The following is a 19,449-nucleotide window of genomic DNA, read 5'->3' as shown; positions in this document are numbered from 1 at the left end:
TTTTCTATTTCCTCCCAGTTTGTTAAGAAGTGAGTAATAAAGATAGGGTGGTTTTTTCTACAAATTTTGCAGTCATATCCTGGCATTCAGTTTAATTGCCAGATATACTCAGAGGAACAAGTTAACAGATGTACAGATATATGATAAAGAGGAAGAGTTACGTATAAAACTAATTCACAGTTCCTTAGCTGATTTTGTCCTCTTTGTGGAAAGCTTCTAATCAGGCTTATTGCAATATCCTGATCTTGTTGGAAATATGCTTCACTTGGCTGTCATACTTGTAACTAGGGAAAGGAACAGCCAGAAAAGGAAGTTCATAAGCATGAGGATGGCATTGAAACAAATCAGTAATAGACTGCAAGAAAGAAACATTGAAAAAAATTAGTATTGGAAAAGCAGTGAAGACAGAGAAACAGTGGTTGAGATAGAGGTAGAAATAAAAATAAAAGACAGGAACTGAGCATGAAGGGTGAAGAACTTCAAGAATAAAACATCACTGTGTAACCTGGCAAGGAAAAGAAGTAAATGCAGAGACCAACTGAAGGGAAAACGGGGGGGGAAAGAGTGGGAAATGCTTCTAGGCATTTGTTAAACATTTGGTAGGAATGATTAGATAGTGTAAACTGATAGAGTGATATTAAAATCAATGGAGTGATGCCAGTGTATAACAGCTGAGGATGTAAGGTTGGTTAACACAATATCACTGTTTGACTCAGACAGATCCAGATTACCTTTATACATCCCAGCAAAACCTTCAGGACAACATTTTCTGTCAGACTTTCCACCCAACATGTTTGTTTTGTTTTGTTTTGTTTTTTGTTTGTTTTGTTTTGTATTGTTTTTTTCTTTGTTTCCTTTTCCAACTGCAGCTCTTGGAGTAAACTCATTCCTGGGTCTGTGGAATAATAACAGAAGAGACAACATGCTCTCAGCCCCATGCTGAATGGCAGGGTGAGGAAGGGAGTTCAGAAATATTACCCCCTGGTTCCTGCAGCTACCTCCTGCTGGGGCACATAAATACTAACTTCTAGAAATTAGCAGCTTAGGTTTTGGAAAACTGGTGCAACAAAGGGTCAAAAGGCAGAGAGTCTATACACAGAGATGGTTGGGAATTTTTACAAATAGAATTTTCTTTTTTTTTTTTTTTTTTTAATAAAAAAAAATCCTTAAACCAAACTTTTTCATTAGTATATACCAGTTTCAAAAAAAGCTTTTGTTGGAAAAGGCTTTTCAGCTTCAGGATGAAGTTTCTGTTTGGAGAGAGAAGGTGCAGGTGCTAAGTAAAGCAAATAGCTTGGGCTATGGATCCAGGTTCACTTTTATTCTCTGGTGGATATCTAATTATTTACTCTAAGAAGAACAGCTGTGACAGGAGAGATTTCCATCTTAAAATCATTAAGACTCTAGTGGGGGAAAGGTACTCTCTTGAGAGAACAGAAGGAGCTGAACCTAGCTTCTCTATGACTGGAATGTGAACCACTAATTACTGAACTGTTTTGTAGTGGAGCACATAGGCGAGGGAAAGATATAGAAACTTTTTAGTATTTAGCTTCAAGTATAGCTGGAACCCCTCTGGAACAGAGGGCTCACCAGCCAAGCTATCATGGCAACAAGACTTCCAGCTGCCTGAAAAAGTGAGTGGCTGTGGCTGATGATGCAGATTCAGTCAGAACATCTGGGCACATCAGAAAACTACAAAGTTGCTTCAGCTATAACAGAAGCCAAATTTGGGCTATCTGAATTTGGAACATTTTGCAATTTCTAGGCCCAGTTATGCTCCCAAGCTCCAAAAAGGGATAAGATGTGGGTATGCCTATGTGCTCGGATTTCCACATCAGGAAAGTCTGCCTGTACTCATCAGAGTGTGAGAACTACTATTCACTCCACTGGTCAGGTCTACAGACAGTTTAGGTAGATGTAAACCAGATGCTCCTAGCTGGCTTTTCCCCAAGAGGTTAAGTCATCAGAGAACAAAGGGGCACACCATGGTGATCTCACAGTTTGTCCTGGGGGAATGTGCTGCTTTCTGGTTTTGGAAAGCTTATTCCCATCACCCACAGCTCATCCTTGGGTTCTCAGAACTTTTTCAGTTGTTCCAACAAACTGCATCACAAATTAAATTTAGAACCTCTCTAATGTGACAACTGAAGGGAAATGAAGAGGAGTTTTCTCTGCCTTTTGTTTGCGGATCTCAGCTGACAGCTCTCTGACTCCAGCTCGCTGGAATCTCCCCTGTAATAACTCTGACCTCAGAGCTACAAGATAAGCTTTGTCAGGACTGCCTTGTTTTCCTTGGGTCCTGCATTATGAACTCTTATTCCTTCCCTGTGAGCAGTACTGGGGAAAAAACATTATATATTCATTTTTCAGGCTTATTTCCATATATTGACTATATGGATATATGGATGCCATGTTGTCTATAAGGCAGAACTCAGATTTCAAAGCATTTTGTTCCAAAACCTCTAAATGCTAACTTTCCCATTAGGAAGCTCTAATCAGCAGTGACGTACTATGGTATTTTCCACTAGAAAAAGCAATAGTGTGCATCCAAAGGCTGAGTCAGTGCTAGAGGATACAAAACAGAATGCAGCTGGCTTGTTAAAGCCAGCATTTTGCAAGGATCAGACTTGATATCTGCATAAGAAACCTTAGTACCAAAAAGCCAGGAATCGTGAGCTAGGATTGAATCCACGTTGTATTAAATGTGTCATCAACAGTCCACTGTAAAAATATATATACGTGCACAACTGAAAGTTCTTTATATGCAGGCAGAAATCATAAAGAAAGGGTTCAATGTCATGATAGTTTACAGCTGACATGCTAGTGGAAGGATTTATCTGGCTGATATGAAGAAGAGAAAAAGAGAAATGTCAGTAGAAATAAGTATGGCATAGTTTCTTGGGAGGATCATCTACAGTGCTGCTTGTAACAAACCTATCATGGGAATGAACAAGGTCTGCAGGGAAGTGAGATGCCTCTGAAGAGAGCTGATTAATTGGCTTCTCCTTGGATGTCAGTCCTGTGGTTCTGACATCCTTTGTTGTACTGGGACAGCTGAAACAGTGGGTGGTGGAGGCACAGGGAGCTACTTCAAGGGACAGAATTTTTCTCCAAAGCAACACAGTGACCAGCCACACTGATGGCAGCTTCTCTAGCCACAGCTACATCTGAAGGAAGGCCAGGATGCTTACATCTGATTTACTAGTACTTCAGCTCTGCCATTAATCAGACAGAGATCTACCTTTCAGATTTCAGGTGATACCTTTCACATTTTTTTTTTCTGTCATTTTGACATATCCCAGATATGCAAGGATTCTCTTTAGCTATTATAACAAAGTGTCTCCTACACCTAAACCTCTGAAATAACAGTATGTGCTGCTCTTTATATATATATATGAGTTCTGTTAACTTTGTCAGCTCACCTTAGCAAAAGCCAGATTAGTAATGTAACTCTATTGATTAGGCTGAAGTTTCCCTGACTGCGGAAGGCCTCGGGGTATCCCAAAGATACTCTTGTTGGCCATTTGAAATCCATTGCTATTTCAAAATAGAAGTAAGAAAAGAAACTGGAATAAACTGGACTATCTTCCTCAAATTACGTTCCATTTTATGTCTGGTCAGTTGACAAAAAGTGGTTTACCTATAATTTTAAGTATTTCAGAGGAGAAAATGGAAAGGATTATCAAGGCTATTTTCAGGTGGTTTTGTTTGTTTGTTTGTTTGTTTTTACCTGAAGTGTTTATATAAAGTTACCTATTTTCTAGCTATCTAGATTTTTATGCCATTTTTCCAAGCAATGTACATGTTAGTTATTATAATTTGCCAGAGAAAATCTCCTTTCACTTTCTCCTAGTCTTTGTTCTCCAAGTGGAAAATTATGCAGCTCCTAAGTCAATATAAGTATTTTGTATTTTCTCTCTAATGTGTATTATTGAAAGTTGAACAAAGAAATAAAACCTTACATCCAGAATGGAAATCAGTAATCTGAAGTGTTTATATAGCCAAGGACCATCTCATGCCAAAACCTCTTTGTCAACACAGAGAAGTTCTTACCCTCCTTATGGGAAGCTTCTATTCAAGATGAGGAATATATCTTCAGACAATCTTTACGTTTTCTGGAGCTTAATCACCAAGCAAGTTTGCATTCCCACTTCATAAAATATATCATTTTGATAAAACAATTCACAGAAGTAATTTAACATTATCTAATTTTTGACTGTTAAAGAGATTTGTCTTCCAAACAACGCAAATTACTAGGACTGGCATAACCAGGAAGACCAAAAATGTATCACTACTAGTAAAAGTACTGCTAAAGTTTCTTCGAGGATATTAGTTCCTCCCCCCGCAAAAGTGATAAAAGTATCCCCTTCAATTTCATTATCTCATACAATATGGTCATCAGAAGAGTGTTTCTTCTGTTGCTATTTTTTGTCAGATTTAACTTTTATCCCATTGCCAGGCAGTTACTTGAAACAAACTTTAAACGACTACAAGTTAGACTATGACCATGTAGAGAAAAGCAGGCTGACTGATAAATAATAAATAAGAATAATATTAGTATTAATGCCATTGTATTTGTAGTTAATAGCTTGATTTTCATATATATTTAAGCAAAGATTTATTTTGCTTTCAGTAGGAATCAGGAGGAAATAATGAACTGGAAACTCAATCTGAACAGTTAAACAGGAGACAGAGAACTGAAAACTTCACTGAAAGGATTATCAAGCAGTGGAACAGGCTGCCCAGGGAAGTGGTTGAATCACCATTCCTGGACGTGTTCAAAAGACCTGTAGATGCTGTGCTTAGGGACATGGTTTAGTGGTGGACTTGGCAGTGTTAGGTTAAGGGTTGAACTCAATGATCTTAAAGGTCTTTTCCAACCAAAATGATTCTATGGCTTGATGGTGGCAGTAATAACTTTGTTAGATTATTTGTATGCATAATTCCCTGTGCAGCATGTATGTGTCTGTGTATGAAAACACACCATTAAATGCATTTACTTTAGCTTCTCAGCAGTATGGATTGAAAATGATTGTCAAGTGCAGTAGAACTGTTCTTGACACATTACTACACAAAAAAAATGTGTTTAGATAGCAATTCTAAATTGCACTTTTTGACATAGCATTGAGTGGAAAAGCCACAGCCTCTGTTTCTGGAAGTTTCAGAATTGGTTGCTAAAACAAAAGGATAAACTTGATTTAGCTATTTCTTGTTATGGGTACAGAATTAAACCTATGTATTTCTTTCACATTTCACTGTAAAATAAAGCAGAGAGGATAGCAACTGAAGAAAGTAGTCTGCAAGACAAGGGGCAGAATTTGTTTTAATTATAGGAGTTATTAGCTCTACCTGAAGTGCTTTTTAGCTACACTTTACAGTGTTCTTGCCTGGAACTCAGATTTGTTGTTGAGAGCTCTCTTAGACACCAACTCCCTTAGTGCTCTCTCGGCAGGAATGAAACATCTCCATCGTGTGGTCAGCTGAGAAAAAGAAGAAAATTGAATGTGCCTGAAGACAAATGGTAGGAGGGCACTGGCCTTCCTTCCTAGGGCTGCCTTACCCCCCGCTCCCTGGTTGTGGGCAGGGTCACCCCCCTCTCACCCTTAAACACAACGAATTCCCATCTTCGGATGACGCATCGATGCACAAACACAATCTGGAAAAATACTGAAGAAAAGATGTTTGTGTATAAAGCCCTACCACACAGCCTCAGCTTAGAGCAATTAGGAAATAATGATTTTCCTCCATTATTTTTGCCAAGCCCAAGCACAGAGCTACTGCATCCCTCAAATTAATTACAAACAAGAAATGTAAACCCATTCCGAGTGCAGGGAAATTGTTAAGCATAAATTGCCAATCAGTTTCAAGTAAAAGAAGGTGACAAAATACCTTACTGTGGCTGTCTTATTATGAAACTGAGGTCAATTTTAACAAGTCCCTTGGATGTCCTTTTATCCTATTTTAAGATGCTCTAAATGTTCTGTTTTGTAGAAATACAATCAGTGGACCGACACCTTATTTTCTCACCAGCAGCAGATATAAGAACCCAAGACAAAATTATAAGTCTTTCCGTAGTCTGGGATAATTAAGATAGAGAATAGGGAAATGTGACTCAGTATGCTATTGAGGACAATAGTAATTCAAGGACTAAGTAATTCAGGGCTTTTCCTTCCCCCTCTTTTTCTGGACAGCCCTTAGTTCTGGTGCTGTAATGTAATCCAACACTTTCTTGAAGCCTCTACCATGCATCCACCCTGTCGTACTTCTTTTTGCTGTTCCTCTCCAGAGTTACTATCCCTCTTACCCTCTCTCTTTATCACCACCAAACTCTGCATTGCAGGCTAAGTTTCTGTCTTCCATACCCTTCTCTGTGATCAAGTGATCAGGGAACTAAGACTGAAATTTTCTCATTAGTACAGTTTTATACTGCAGGTTTTAATTAGCTCTAACTTAAATGAGACATCAGGAGCCATAGCAAGTGTCTTGTTAACATCATGTTTATGTCAAGCATTTCCCAATACAGTAAATTATGCTTCAGTCTGTGCAAGTGACACGATCACATTGTTCCCCTTCTGTCTCAGATCTGTAACTTTAGGGTTCTGCGGGCAGAGACCTGGCTGCCCACCTCATCCATACCAGTGCTGGAATAGCAGCACATTGATGAAAATGTAAAAAATCTACTCTACCTTCCCAATGAAAACATTGCCTCTTCTGTAAAGCTAATGACAGGCTTTGCTCCAACAATGCCATTTTTCAACAGACTTTGAATCATCTCTCTCGTCTTTCTCGATACCACATACTGCACTGACCTGTTGTTTTCCTATGCTGTAAGTATTTTGCTACCAGATAGGGATTCATGGCTTTTTGTTCTTTTCTTTTTTTCAGAGGCGTGCAGCTGACAATCTGAGAAGACATCATCAATACCAGGTACAGGCTCATGTTTGGTTTTGGGGCAATTATGTTCTATGCCTTGAAAAGGTCTTCATGAGGAAGGGGAAACAAAACAAAAGAACCAAACAACACACAATGTGCATACTTATTTCATCCTCAGCAAACAAGCAATTGGTTTTTGGTGTTCAAACAACAGCATTTGAGAAGTAGAAATTATTTCCTAGAGCAATAGCATTCTAACCAGTATTTTGCTCACTATAACATGGATTGCCTTAGAAAAAGCAAACACACAACCCCACCTCCCTGCTGGGATTTGTCAGGATCACATGTGCAGCTCACTGACATGTTCCACCAGAACCTGCTCTCCATCTCTCCAGCTCTGGTGCCACATAGACAACTTCCTGTCCCTTAATAAACTCTCTGCGTAGATACTCTGTAATCTGCTCTTCTCCATCCTTCCTACTTCAGCCTCTGATTTTTTTGAGATTATTGTAGCACAAGGAATAATTTCAAGATTGATTTTCAATTTTTGTTGTGTTAAAAGGGCTGCAAGTTAAACAAGATGTGGGCTATACACTTCTAAGTTTGGTAATCAATGGATTCCATGTGGGTAATGATTAGGTAATCTAGGACTTTTCCAACCTGAAAAAGAGGGAAGTACAACTGGGATCTATAAAATCATGGAGAAGGTGAACACTGAGCAGTTGTTTACCATGTATCCTCAAACTGAATACCAGATACCAACTATACTGCATTAATAAGGCTGTAGGCTGTACTTTGAGGGAAGTGATTATTGTCTGGCCCACACGTGTAAGGCTGTGCCTGGAACAGTGTGTCCTGTTTTGGGCCCCCCACTAGAAGAGAGATATTAACAAACTGGAAGGAATCCAGGAAAGGGCCACCAAGATGGTTAGAGGGCTGACATAAAAGAAGAAGCTCAGATTTCAGCCTACAGTAGGTTAAGGGGGATCTAATTGCTGTCTTCATTAACATAGTGGGTGGCTAGAGGGAAGATGAAGCCAGATTTTCTTGGAGATGCACAGAAAAAGAACAGGAGTCAATGGACGCAAGATGCTGGAAGGGAAATTCCGTAAGGAAAATCATCATCACAGTCAGGGTAGTAAAGAACTGGAAAAAGTTGCTCAGAGAGGCTGCAGCATATTCACCCTTGGAGATATTCAGCACTTTAATGAACATGGCTCTTAGGTGGATCAGAGAGCCTCCAGGCAGACTTCTCTTCCAACCTAAGTAATTTTAGGATTCTTAGAAGACAACGATGGAAACTATCAGAGAGCAGGTTAAAAATAAACAAATCCCCAAATGGAATCTTATTCCAGCTATACTATGGAATTCACTGGCAGAGGATTTGTGGATGCTGAAAGTATACATGCATTCAAAACACACACCTGCCCATTAAAACCAGAGCTATCATTTCTGATTCAGAAAGTCTCTGAATCTCACATCACAGGAGGCTTGGGAGTATATAGCTGCAAAATAACATTATACAGCTGCTCTAGACTTACACTCCTTGTGAAGCATCAGCAATTTCTCACTGTCAGACTGCACATTACTGGCATGAAATGTACCTTTGGTGAAAACCAATACAGCCACTCTGAGGATAGTTAATATCAGCACTTCCACTGAAAAGCAGAACAAATTTTGAACCAGATCTAAGGTTTATACTTTTTTTGTCATGTTTCTAAAGCACAAAGAATTCAAAGCATAGGTTTAGTAACTAATACCAAGAAACCTAACACGATATTTTATATTTTTAGGAAGTTATGAGAAATCTGGTTAAGAGATATGTTGCAGCAATGATAAGGGATGCCAAAACTGAGGAAGGACTGACAGAAGAAAATTTTAAGGTACGTGGTAATTCAAATGTTTGTAGATGTTATAGTAAGATAAGACTGTGAAGCATATTCCTCAAACAACCCAGTTATTCTGGTGGCATATATCTTGCTTTGTAGCGCGTTGTCTGCATCCTGATGGACCACACACAGATAGCATTGTATTATACATGGGCTCCAGCAAGTCTCCTCCTTTCTTTAGCTGAAGCAATAATCAGTTTTATCAGCTAATTTGAAATATACTCATGTAAATGAACACCTAAGTGGGGCTAAGTGTGTGTAATACACAAAGCAAGATGCAAATAGTTTCAGCACCTTAAGAAAGAGAGATTTTCTGCTACAGAGAGCTGTTGTGCATTCATTTGTAAACAGGACACCTTTTATATGACTTAAAAGATGACAAACTTAAATAAGTACTCAAGTATTAAAATCCTTTGACACAGACAAGGTGAATAGGTCCATATAAATCACAACACTTACATTCATCACTGTGTATTTCTTGCATCATTTTTATTAAAATTGTCACCTTAACTCCAGATGTTCAAAATTATATTCATCTGCCTCAGCTTAGCCATGCAGAAGATACAGCCAGAGCCTAAGCTTCATCACCCCTTTAGAGAAAATGAAGAGAAATAGGGACTTCCTGAAGGCAAGGTGCTGTGTCCTGAGACAGCCCGTTAAGAGATAGAGGTTGCACTGGCAGAAAGCAGTGATTAGTTTTGAGTTAGCTGCCAGCTGGCAAACATCTCGTGGAAATGCACCAACTCCTACTTATGCATGCATGCATGTGTCCCCATGGGTGTGTGCATAGGGGATGGTGTTATCAGCTGATCAAAATGCTGTTGTCGTGATGGGATAACACTGTCTAGCAGATTGGCTGTAAGTCTTCAGGTTGTCCAAGTTCCTTCCTCCACCACTGTCGGTGATATCCATGAGTAGTCTGGGTTAAGGCACATTTCCTTTGAAGATTCCTCTTGATAAAATTGTTGATCAGTTTTCTGTCTCACCTGAAATATCCAATAGAGTGAGTCTGAAAACCACCTTGAAGATGCCAGGTATTATCCAGATGGTGAAATTTATTACTGATCCCTAGAAGACCCTAGCATAAGCTTTTTTTTTTTTTTTTTTTTTTTTAAATTCCAAGAGAAAAAGTCAAATTAGGTTCCATTCTCTGATATTTAATCTTTCTTCCTAATTTTTAGGAGTTAAAACAAGATATTTCCAGCTTTCGTTTTGAAGTCCTGGGTTTATTAAAAGGAAGCAAGCTGTCTAATTTGCAGACTGCAAAGAATAACAAAGACACTGCCTCTCTGTCAGAAAATGAAGAAAATAGTGAGAGTGAAGGAAACAAGAAAGGAAAGAAGAACACCTTCAGCCTTTTTGACATAACAACAATGATTCACCCAAGATCAGCCACTATTGCCTCTGAAGCACATAATGTAAGCAATGGCTCAGCAATGATGGTTTCAGAGTCCACAAAGGAGAAACAAAAGCGTGTGAATTTTGTAACAGACATAAAAAATTTTGGGTTATTTCACAGACGATCAAAAACAAACTCTGTGGAGCAGAGTACAAATAAAATATACACAGTTTCTGAAGAAGTTTCCCGTCTACAGGCAGAGGAGCAATGTGAGAAAACTGCTGAACTGGAAGAGGGAGAACTGAGCATGGACTGTGAATTGAATATCCAAAGTCCTGATGAAAAATGCATTTTAGCTGAATCACAAAATAACAGCAGCTCTTTCGATTTACAGGAAGAGGGGAGTATTTGTGCTTCAGAAACTGAGAAAACGGAGTTACAGAACTCAGAACCAACCACACCACAGGATCAGCTGGACAAGGAGTTGGACATTTGCATTGACTGTGATGGGAACCAGGAAACAATTGATCAGGGTGATTACGTGATAACAAGGTTGTGATGCTTACAGAAGAAGCATTTACAAATATATATATTTTGCATAGTGCTTTGGGGAGGGGGGGGAGTGTTTTAAGAATTATATTAGCAAATGCAGAATTACACTTTATAGTACTCAACTGTGGCACATGATCTTGTAACATAGTCAAGAGAAAGATAATACGGGGACCTTCTGTTTTGTAGCCTGCTTTAGCTTTCACGATTTGTTTTACATTTTTTAATAAATGGAAGCATCTTGTATTCTTGTACTGTTGCAATAACCCACAGAAACTTTTTAGCTATCTTTTTCAATTACAACAAATGCAATTTCTCTCATATGATAGTTGACTCCTATGATAAATATTTTTCTATGCAAATAAAAAGTAGCTTAAGAGACTTGGAAGCCTTTATTTAACTTTGTAGATTCTTAAAAGATTCTGGGCACCATAATACTCATAAGCAGCTCCTCTCAGCATAATTCATGTCAAGCTATTAGAATCATTTATTTAAATTGATAGAAACTTGTGTTGTTTCAAAAGCTATACAAAATCAAAAGATAAAGTATATTCTTTTATTTATTGAGGGAATATGAATACCTATAAATTATGAAAGATCAGTCTACTTGATTATTTAATTACAGCTTCTTCCTCCCAGCAAGAGGCTTATCACTGTCCTGATACCATTGTTAGAAATGCATTTGTAGGATTTGAAGACTGTAAAAAATGTTCTTTTTTATAGTAAAAGAAACATCTGTGGCTTGCTAAAAAGTGATGATGGATTACTTCCCAGAAATCCATAATCACAACAGCTACTGCTTCTTCAACCATTTATTTTTCTAAACGTGGACAACCTATGCACTTTAATATTCAACTGTTTGTTAGCTTTTGCCTTCATGAGACACTCGTATTTGCTGAGAGAAAGATACTTCAGGAATAAGCAAACATTCAATGATCCCCTGAGTACTTGGAAATATATGGCAATTTGTTGAGAAGTTTTTAAAGGCAAGCCTTATAGAGAGTTTCTTTGATAATTTCAGAGTTTGGGGGAACCTGACTGGAGGTTTTATAAAAATACTTAGACACTTAAATGTATAAAGAAAACCTAATAGTATTTTTCATTACTGATGAGTGATTTATTATCTTAGTCAAAAGCAGTATTTTTAAAATTAAACAGTCTGTTTCTTTTTGATCGGTGACTGATGTCCTACATTATTAAAGATTAATTTTATAATTGACTTAAGAATGACTACCCTCAAACTGTCAGCACCATCCTTCTCCCTTGGAAACACATGAATATACCACACCACTGTGGTCATTTCATTCTTAACTTCCCTAGCCCTGTCATGGTAGATTTTGTAGTTCATATTAACCTGTATTAAGGATCCTGCAGATGCATCGAGTACACTTACATTCCAGATGGAATCTATCACATGTAACTCCTGACCTAAAGCCATATCATTCTGGATCTAAACTACCCTGGTACTGGACTGAGTTTTGAAAATCCAGACAAACCCCTCTCATCTCTATAATTTTAGGTGAATTTTCCAGTTCTACTTTATGCATCTGCTACTGTCGCTGATCTCACACATTGGAAGCTTCCTTCTTGAACATCTCTTTGTGCCATGGCATCTAGGAGTGAATTCATTGAACCAAAATGGAAAATATCAGTAGTAATTGGAAAATAGTTTGTATAGCTTTGCAACAATGTGTTCAAACCTCATTTGGTTGCGAAGATACGGTTGATTTCTACCTTGGCCTCTTGACTTCTCTGTGGAACCCCCTCCTTCATGTCTCTCTCCTTGTCCACCTTTAGATTGTGAGCTCCTCGGGGCAGGACCTGTAGCTTTTCTGTCTGGAAAGCACCTGAATTATTACAAGCATAACAAGAAATAAATAATAATAATAATGGTGGAATAACTTCATATCATTTTTACTATATCAACTCTTTTAGAGAGTTCTCTTTTCTATTGGAACATCTGTGCTAAGAATGACATAAAGCCAGTGTATCACGTGTTGTCACAAAGTTCTCTATATCCCAGGTAATACTCCTTTCCCACCACTGACTTCACTGTTTAATTCATCATTGTGGTTGGTAACACCTCGAAGTCCTAAGCTTACTACCCTTTCACTAGCCAAATTCAAAACAAGCAGTCCTTGCTCCAAAGAGTTTTCAATGCCTTCTAGACATGCTTTCATTCCAGACATGGAATGTGAATGAAGTTTACTACAGGGCAAGAACACAGGACAGTTAACCTGAAACATCAGCCACACCATCACATCATGACACACTGTGCTGGGAGTCAGTCTAAGTTTTGGAGCAGATACAAGACAGGGGAGCAAAGAGCACAGGTGAGCAGATACTTAGGCACAGGGCCATGACACGGTATTGCATAGCAATAACTGCTCAGTCTTTCCTGTCCTTTTTCTTTCTTTTACAACCAAATATTGAAATGAAGGTTTATTAAATAAAGCATACTTCAACATTTTCGCTATTTTTATGTGATTCTTAGGCATCAAAGCCTGACACCAATAAGGACCTGAACCCCATACAATATAAATTTAATGGTAAACAAGCACCTCATTTGGTGAAAACAGATGAGCCTGAAATATGTCCAAATTTGAAATGCTGATGGACTTTTCTTGCTTTGCAGACAGCCAAAAAATGCTCTCATTGGATGATTCCAAGTGGGAATCTGTGCCAAGAAAGATTTAGAGGTACACAGAGCAAGATTTGTAACACCATGGCAGAGGCATTATTAAGCTTTGCAAAACTGAGCATACGTTCCCTTCTTGGGAAATAAGAGGTTTCACACCTACCCACCACTGCCTGCAGCCTCTGTTAGCAAAAATATAGGAGGAACACCAAAAGGTAGTATGTAAACTCCTAAAAAAGACAGCCCTTTGAAGTAGAGCTTAAAATCATGGAATGTTTCTACAAGTTTTGAAAATTGTCTAATTGTAAAGGGATTTAATCCCATTATTAAGTTGTTCAGAATGTTCAGAAGACAGTTTTTAATTTTTATTTTATTATTTTTTATTTTATTTTATTTTATTTTGACAAAACTTGACTGCCCTTTGTGTTTTCATCAGCTTCTGGAGAAACACAGAGAACACAAACAGCACACATGGGCTCTTCTACCCTGGCATAACTGGGAAGGAGCTAGCTTGAATTCTTGCTACCCAGTCCTCCCAAGCACAGCAGGTCTGGGCCAAAACTGGTGGAAATGGGTATCTTTATCAAGGTTGGTTTGACTTCCACACTCCCAGAGGTCAGTGGTGCTAGGACTGTATGTCGTACACTCAAAACAAGTTGCAAAAGCTGCTGCTGACTCTGCATGTCTTTCTGGCCCTCAAGGGTGCTGCAGTGATGAGAGTCATGTATCAGAGAGTTCAGACTGGGACCCTGTCAGCTGGCTGCAGATCACTATGCCACCTCCATGTGGTACAACACTATCAGAGAGCACCCAAGTAGATGCCTCTCAGGGAGGAATTGTGGCTCTGCAGCTGGTTTTACTTGGGGTTTTTTGGTCCATAGATCGACACAACTACATTTTGACTGGTGTAAGCCATTCTGACTGGTGTGGGCCAAACACCTCACACATTTGTACAAGGCACTTGTCACGCAGCACTGCCTTTTTTATTTTTTTTTCCATAGGTCAGGTTTTAATGAGAAATTCTACAACTTTCCCAATCTGAGCTTTTCTGTGAATAAGCAGTGTCTAGTTCCAGAAGAATGTGTACCATAATCATAGCTATAACTGTTGAGAGCTGTAAAAGGTGAGGAAATTCTGATAGCTAGGCACCCCAAAGTTCTTCAACAGAATGTTTGAAACAATAATGTCTTCCCTAACTATACCCTTGGACTGATCTCTCAGGAGGAGAATTTTTGCACATCTTCCTCATAGGAATAAAGCATAGACAAAGGACACAAAGAAATTATGTCTGCCTCAAAATCTACTATGAATTGACTGCAGGCTATAACATTCCATTTTCTCTCTAAACCACAGACAAATGTTTAATCAAGTTCTAAGAAGTATCATGAAAGAGAAAAGAAGCCAATCATGCTTAAAAATTGTGATGAAGCAATTAACTTTTGAACAGAGTTCAAAACATTTGGTATAAAGTTTTCTTCTGGGAATACAGAGGTACAAGTTGGCCAACAACATAATCCATCTTCATTTTGAAGTTTCTTAAGAGATATCAACAGCTTCAGTGAGCAGGACAACCTCATGGAAACAATAGTGCTGGTAATGGTAATAGTTGTGGTAGAGATTGCAGTAGTAGTAGTAGTACTAGTAGTACTAATAATACTAATAGCACTAGTAGTACATGAATGTAATAGTAGCAATCCTGTGCATTTACTTCTGGGAAGTGGAAATCCTCACTTCTAATCTCTGTTCTGAAGCTGGCCTGTTTCCATGTCAAGCAACCATTCGATAACACCAGTAAACTGTCCCTGGGGACAGCTATCCTCCAACATAAGTACTCTAACCTCTAGACTAAAAATCTTACTTCTCTGTGTTTCGACTCTTTGACTAGCTGAAGCTTTAATTATCTTCATTTACTGCAGCAGGAGAAGATTAGAGAACCTTTGAGTGAGCTTATGATTAAGTAATTTGACCTACTGTCACAGAGGCATCCCAAAATTAGTTTAGACGGACAGCAGGGTCCAAAACAAACTTTTATTCGGTAAAGAAGGTGCAGCAGATTAACTGGTGGAACATGGGGTTTTAGCCCTCCAATAGTGACATAAATAAAGGTTCAAGTATCAGTCGAGGTAATTATTAAAGGTGCAGCAAATAATAACAACGGAGATCCACAGTGTGCATACACGTGGCTCACCAAAAACAATGCCAGAGCCATCCCTGACTCTGGGAAAAGTATACACTTGCCTGAATCTGGCAAGGAATTATTAAAGAAAATACGCATGCTTATATATAAGCATGGAATAAGCACCCGTGATCCTGCGAGGAATTATTAAAGGAAATTTTATCACTCACCCACATGGCTCACTGGGGAAATCCCAGTTCCAGGAGATTACTTTAGGTAGCCATCCTGCCTAAGGGGGAGGGCTCTCGGCTGCAAACTTTGGCCCTCGCTCCAAGAGGTCTGCACAACTGGCGGCTGGCCTCATTGGGGGTCCCGTTTATATAGCTTTGTCAGATCTGACTGTAGGCATTCCAGAAGCTTCTCTGCACATCCACTCTGGTTGTGGGGTGTCCTGAAGCTTCTAAGCATCCCCACTCTGGCTGTGGGCGCCCAGCATCTCCTTGATGCCTGTATGCTCCCACCCCTTCTCTCTCTCAGTGACCCTGATCAACGGGTTCTGGGGTCTAAACAAAAGAAGCTGTTACCCCCATTGCAGGAGGTGGTGGGGGGAGATGTGTCTGCACCTTCCATATTGAAGGAAGGGAGGGGGAGAGAGGGGGGTGTGCATCCGCCACACCTACTCCAAAATAAAATGCTATGGTCAAGGATGAGTTTGAACCCTCTAGATATGAAAAGGCATTCAACCCATGGAACTACATCAAAACAAGTTCACTAACCACTTATTTACTACATGAGAAGTTACCTTATTTGTGTAAGTGTAAAAGAATGGAGCAGAGATGGCTCCTCATTAACATTAAAAAAAAATGTTGCAGCCTTCAGCCTTCATGAACATAGGACTGTAAGAAACCTCAGTTTTACAATATACTTCATTTTTTTTCACAGGTTCCTCCATCACATAATTTCCTTCCTAAATTGATAATCTACTGTCATTAAATATAATTATGAAATATTTATATGCATGAATAATTTCAACTGCTTGTATGCATACCCTTTGGACTTTTCTGTCTAATTTTTGTTCTTCTGACTGTACTCTTCTCTCTTCAGCCCTGGGCTTCTTCGGGTGTATTCTAAATCAATTATGCTATTTTCATTTTAACTAAAACTTCCTGCTCTCTTTAGTTGACTGTCATAGTTACAGTCAAGTGCTGAGCAGCATTAGGTGTTGCAGAGTTCAGTACTGCTGCAGCCTTTTCAGCCTGGCCTTCAGCTCTTCGAAATCCAATGTCCTTCTACTATGGAATGAATCACAGAATCATTTTGGTTGGAAAAGACCCTCAAGATCATCAAGTCCAAACACAGCCAAACTCTAGCACTAAACCATGTCCTTAAGAAACTCACCTCTATGTCTTCTAAACATATCCAGAGATGGTGACTCAACCAATTCCCCGGACAGTACCTTTCAGGGGTCAACACATTTTTCCATTTCAAAGACTGTCCCTAGCATCAGATTAATTGTCTTTGACAGAGATCCTTCTTACATTGTAGAGGGAATTTACATAGCTGTGACCAGACAACCTAGCTTTCCAATACCTGGTATATTAAACGAATACCAGTTCCACATGGTGTTTCTTCAGCATCTTTTCTCTCACCTCTCTTCTTTGATAATTGATGATGAACTTTTTGATAATTAAGTCTCTTAGAGGCAAAAAAAACTCACTACTGCAGTTTAAGAGTATCAGAGATGTGCTTGCAATTGGGACAGAGGGAGTGTTCAAGGTGTAAAATTGGAGCTTCCAGAAAGATTGAGCCTCTAAAGAGGCTATTGATTTTTAATTATGAATTACTAATTACCATTACTAATGCTTTCTAGTGTGGGAATTAGTAACAGAACTTGACTTACGCAGAACTTAGTGGAAACTCTTCCACTGCATGAAATCAAGAGCTAATTTATAAAAGCTTACATACTTTTTATTCAATGAAACTGATAAGGCAAGAATAGCCCCATCTAAATTTGTTTCATATGCTCATTAAAACAAACAAGCAAAGAAACAAAGCATTCACAATATGATTATCCCATGAATGTTTAAACAAGCAAGAAAAGTCCATAGTTAGTAAGGAAGATGAAATAACCATCTAGAAATGGCCTCAAGTTTCACCAGAAGAGGTTTGGATTTGATATTAGGAAAAATTTCTTCACAGAAAGAGTTGTCAGGCATTGGAACAGGCTGCCCAGGGAAGTGGTTGAGTCACCATCTCTGAAGATGGTTAAAAGATGTGTAGATGAGGTTCTTAGGGACATGGTTTAGTGCCAGAGTTGGGCTAATGGTTGGACTCGATGATTTTTGGTTGGACAAAAATGATTCTATGATTCTGTGAAATCCATGTTTCAATTTAGCAGGTTAGTGAAAGGATATTTTCTCCTGTAATAGAAAATCTTTACGTATTGAAATAGAATACCCAAAACTCCAGTCATCAGCCCACAAAGAAACCCCAAACAAAAATAAACAGATTTTTCAGATTTAGAGGTTTAAGGGTTTTCTTAGGATAATTAATACCCTAAAAATATCCAAAAGCATTGAGCTAACCTTTCATGAATTTAATGAACAACATAGACTGCTCCTTAAATGTGCCCATGTGAGAACATTAACTGCAAAACAACTCATTCTGGTTAATGACTAATGTTTTTAGTATACAAAATCCAATTTACAAGATGGGAGATGTGTACATCACTATTTGCTGAAAGTGTCAAGTATGTCTTAGGATAAATACAGTAAGTGTTCATACATATTCAGAGAAACTCATTAAGTCTTACACAAATTCTCATTTCTGCAATAATTTGCATTCCTTTTTCTTCCTCCCATCTTCCCTATCTGATGTTTTGTTTGTAGAGAATGTGTTGCTTCCCCAATTAAAATTGATATCTTGCACTTTTCCGCTACATGTTTCCAAAAGTAAACAGTAAGACCCAATAGTGCAATATTTTATGTTACATGGTCTGGAGTATAACCTGGGACCTTGTATCCACAAGTTTACAGCGTAGTTTGCAGGGAACACTAAAAATAATTTTGTTTGGAGGGATTACATGTGGACTGATAGATACTATCCAGCTATATCACAAACCTGAATACCCATAACCAGCTACCAAAGCATGGAAATAACTTTTCATGACTAATATAACTGAATTCAGTTCTACTCCAAGAAAAAGAAGTTAGCATAAAAAAAAAAAGAAAATTAAAAAAGATACTTTTCTGAAAATTACACTTAATGTAGTCTTTATTAATATCCTTGTTTACCAACATTTTTGTTAAGTAAAATTAAGGTTTTGATTTTTAGTATCTATTTTATTAAATTATGCAGTCAATTCCTTGGTTAGTATCCAATAATTAATAAGAATTAATAAGAATTAATTAACAAGAATTTTAATAAAAATTAATTCATTAAGAATTAATAAGATTTCATTAACTGAGAGATTGTAAATCAGGAGACCAGTAAGAGAGACCTCATCTGAGGACTGGTTCTACTGATTTTATTTTCACAGGATTGTAACTTCCCCAGATATAGAACTCCCTGACCATTTCCCAGATGAATTTACAGTCCTTGAATTATTTGGCTCTGATCTGAAATCAGGTCCACATGAAGGAAGCATCAGGATTTCAGCCTTGGAGAACTATGCTATGCTTGTTTTAAGAGTTTGCACTAATTATTTGCTTTCAGGAGAGAGGCCAATTGGGTAGGATTTATAGTCATTTAACAGTCATGTCTAAAGAATAATAACAATAATACAAAAAATAAAATGCACAATATATGTTAGAAAAACAGAGAGAATAATCCACATTTCAGTACTTAAGCAACAGACTTCTGTCTAAAACAGGCCAACCCAAAACATCAGCCCAAATATCCAGACTTTCAGAGAGACACACTCAAACTGAAATCTGGCACAAATTTCCCCAGATAAGTGAACACTGGAAAAGTTTTTTTCATTAAGGACCATGTATGGTGGGGAAAGAACACTTTATTTTGGGACCTACTTCTTTGTTTGTTTGTT

The 19,449-nt window shown here is 38.3% G+C and overlaps 1 protein-coding gene across 4 annotated transcripts in view; it reads left to right on the top strand.

The window, feature by feature from the left end:
* Window positions 1–12,548, top strand: part of TRPC4 (transient receptor potential cation channel subfamily C member 4) — a 152,189-nt gene extending 139,641 nt beyond the window's left edge. For all 4 annotated transcript variants that reach the window (XM_005501865.4, XM_065052368.1, XM_021286884.2 and 1 more), the window contains 3 exons: window positions 6,886–6,927; window positions 8,667–8,756; window positions 9,944–12,548. In XM_005501865.4, the coding sequence (XP_005501922.2) occupies window positions 6,886–6,927; window positions 8,667–8,756; window positions 9,944–10,660 (849 nt within the window). In that variant the 3' untranslated portion in view covers window positions 10,661–12,548. The remainder of the gene's footprint in view (window positions 1–6,885; window positions 6,928–8,666; window positions 8,757–9,943) is intronic.
* Window positions 12,549–19,449: the final 6,901 nt, after the last annotated feature.

Source organism: Columba livia, chromosome 1 (assembly GCF_036013475.1).
Source record: "Columba livia isolate bColLiv1 breed racing homer chromosome 1, bColLiv1.pat.W.v2, whole genome shotgun sequence".
In the NCBI taxonomy this organism is placed as follows: domain Eukaryota; kingdom Metazoa; phylum Chordata; class Aves; order Columbiformes; family Columbidae; genus Columba; species Columba livia.
This window is presented reverse-complemented; position numbering and strand designations above follow the sequence as displayed.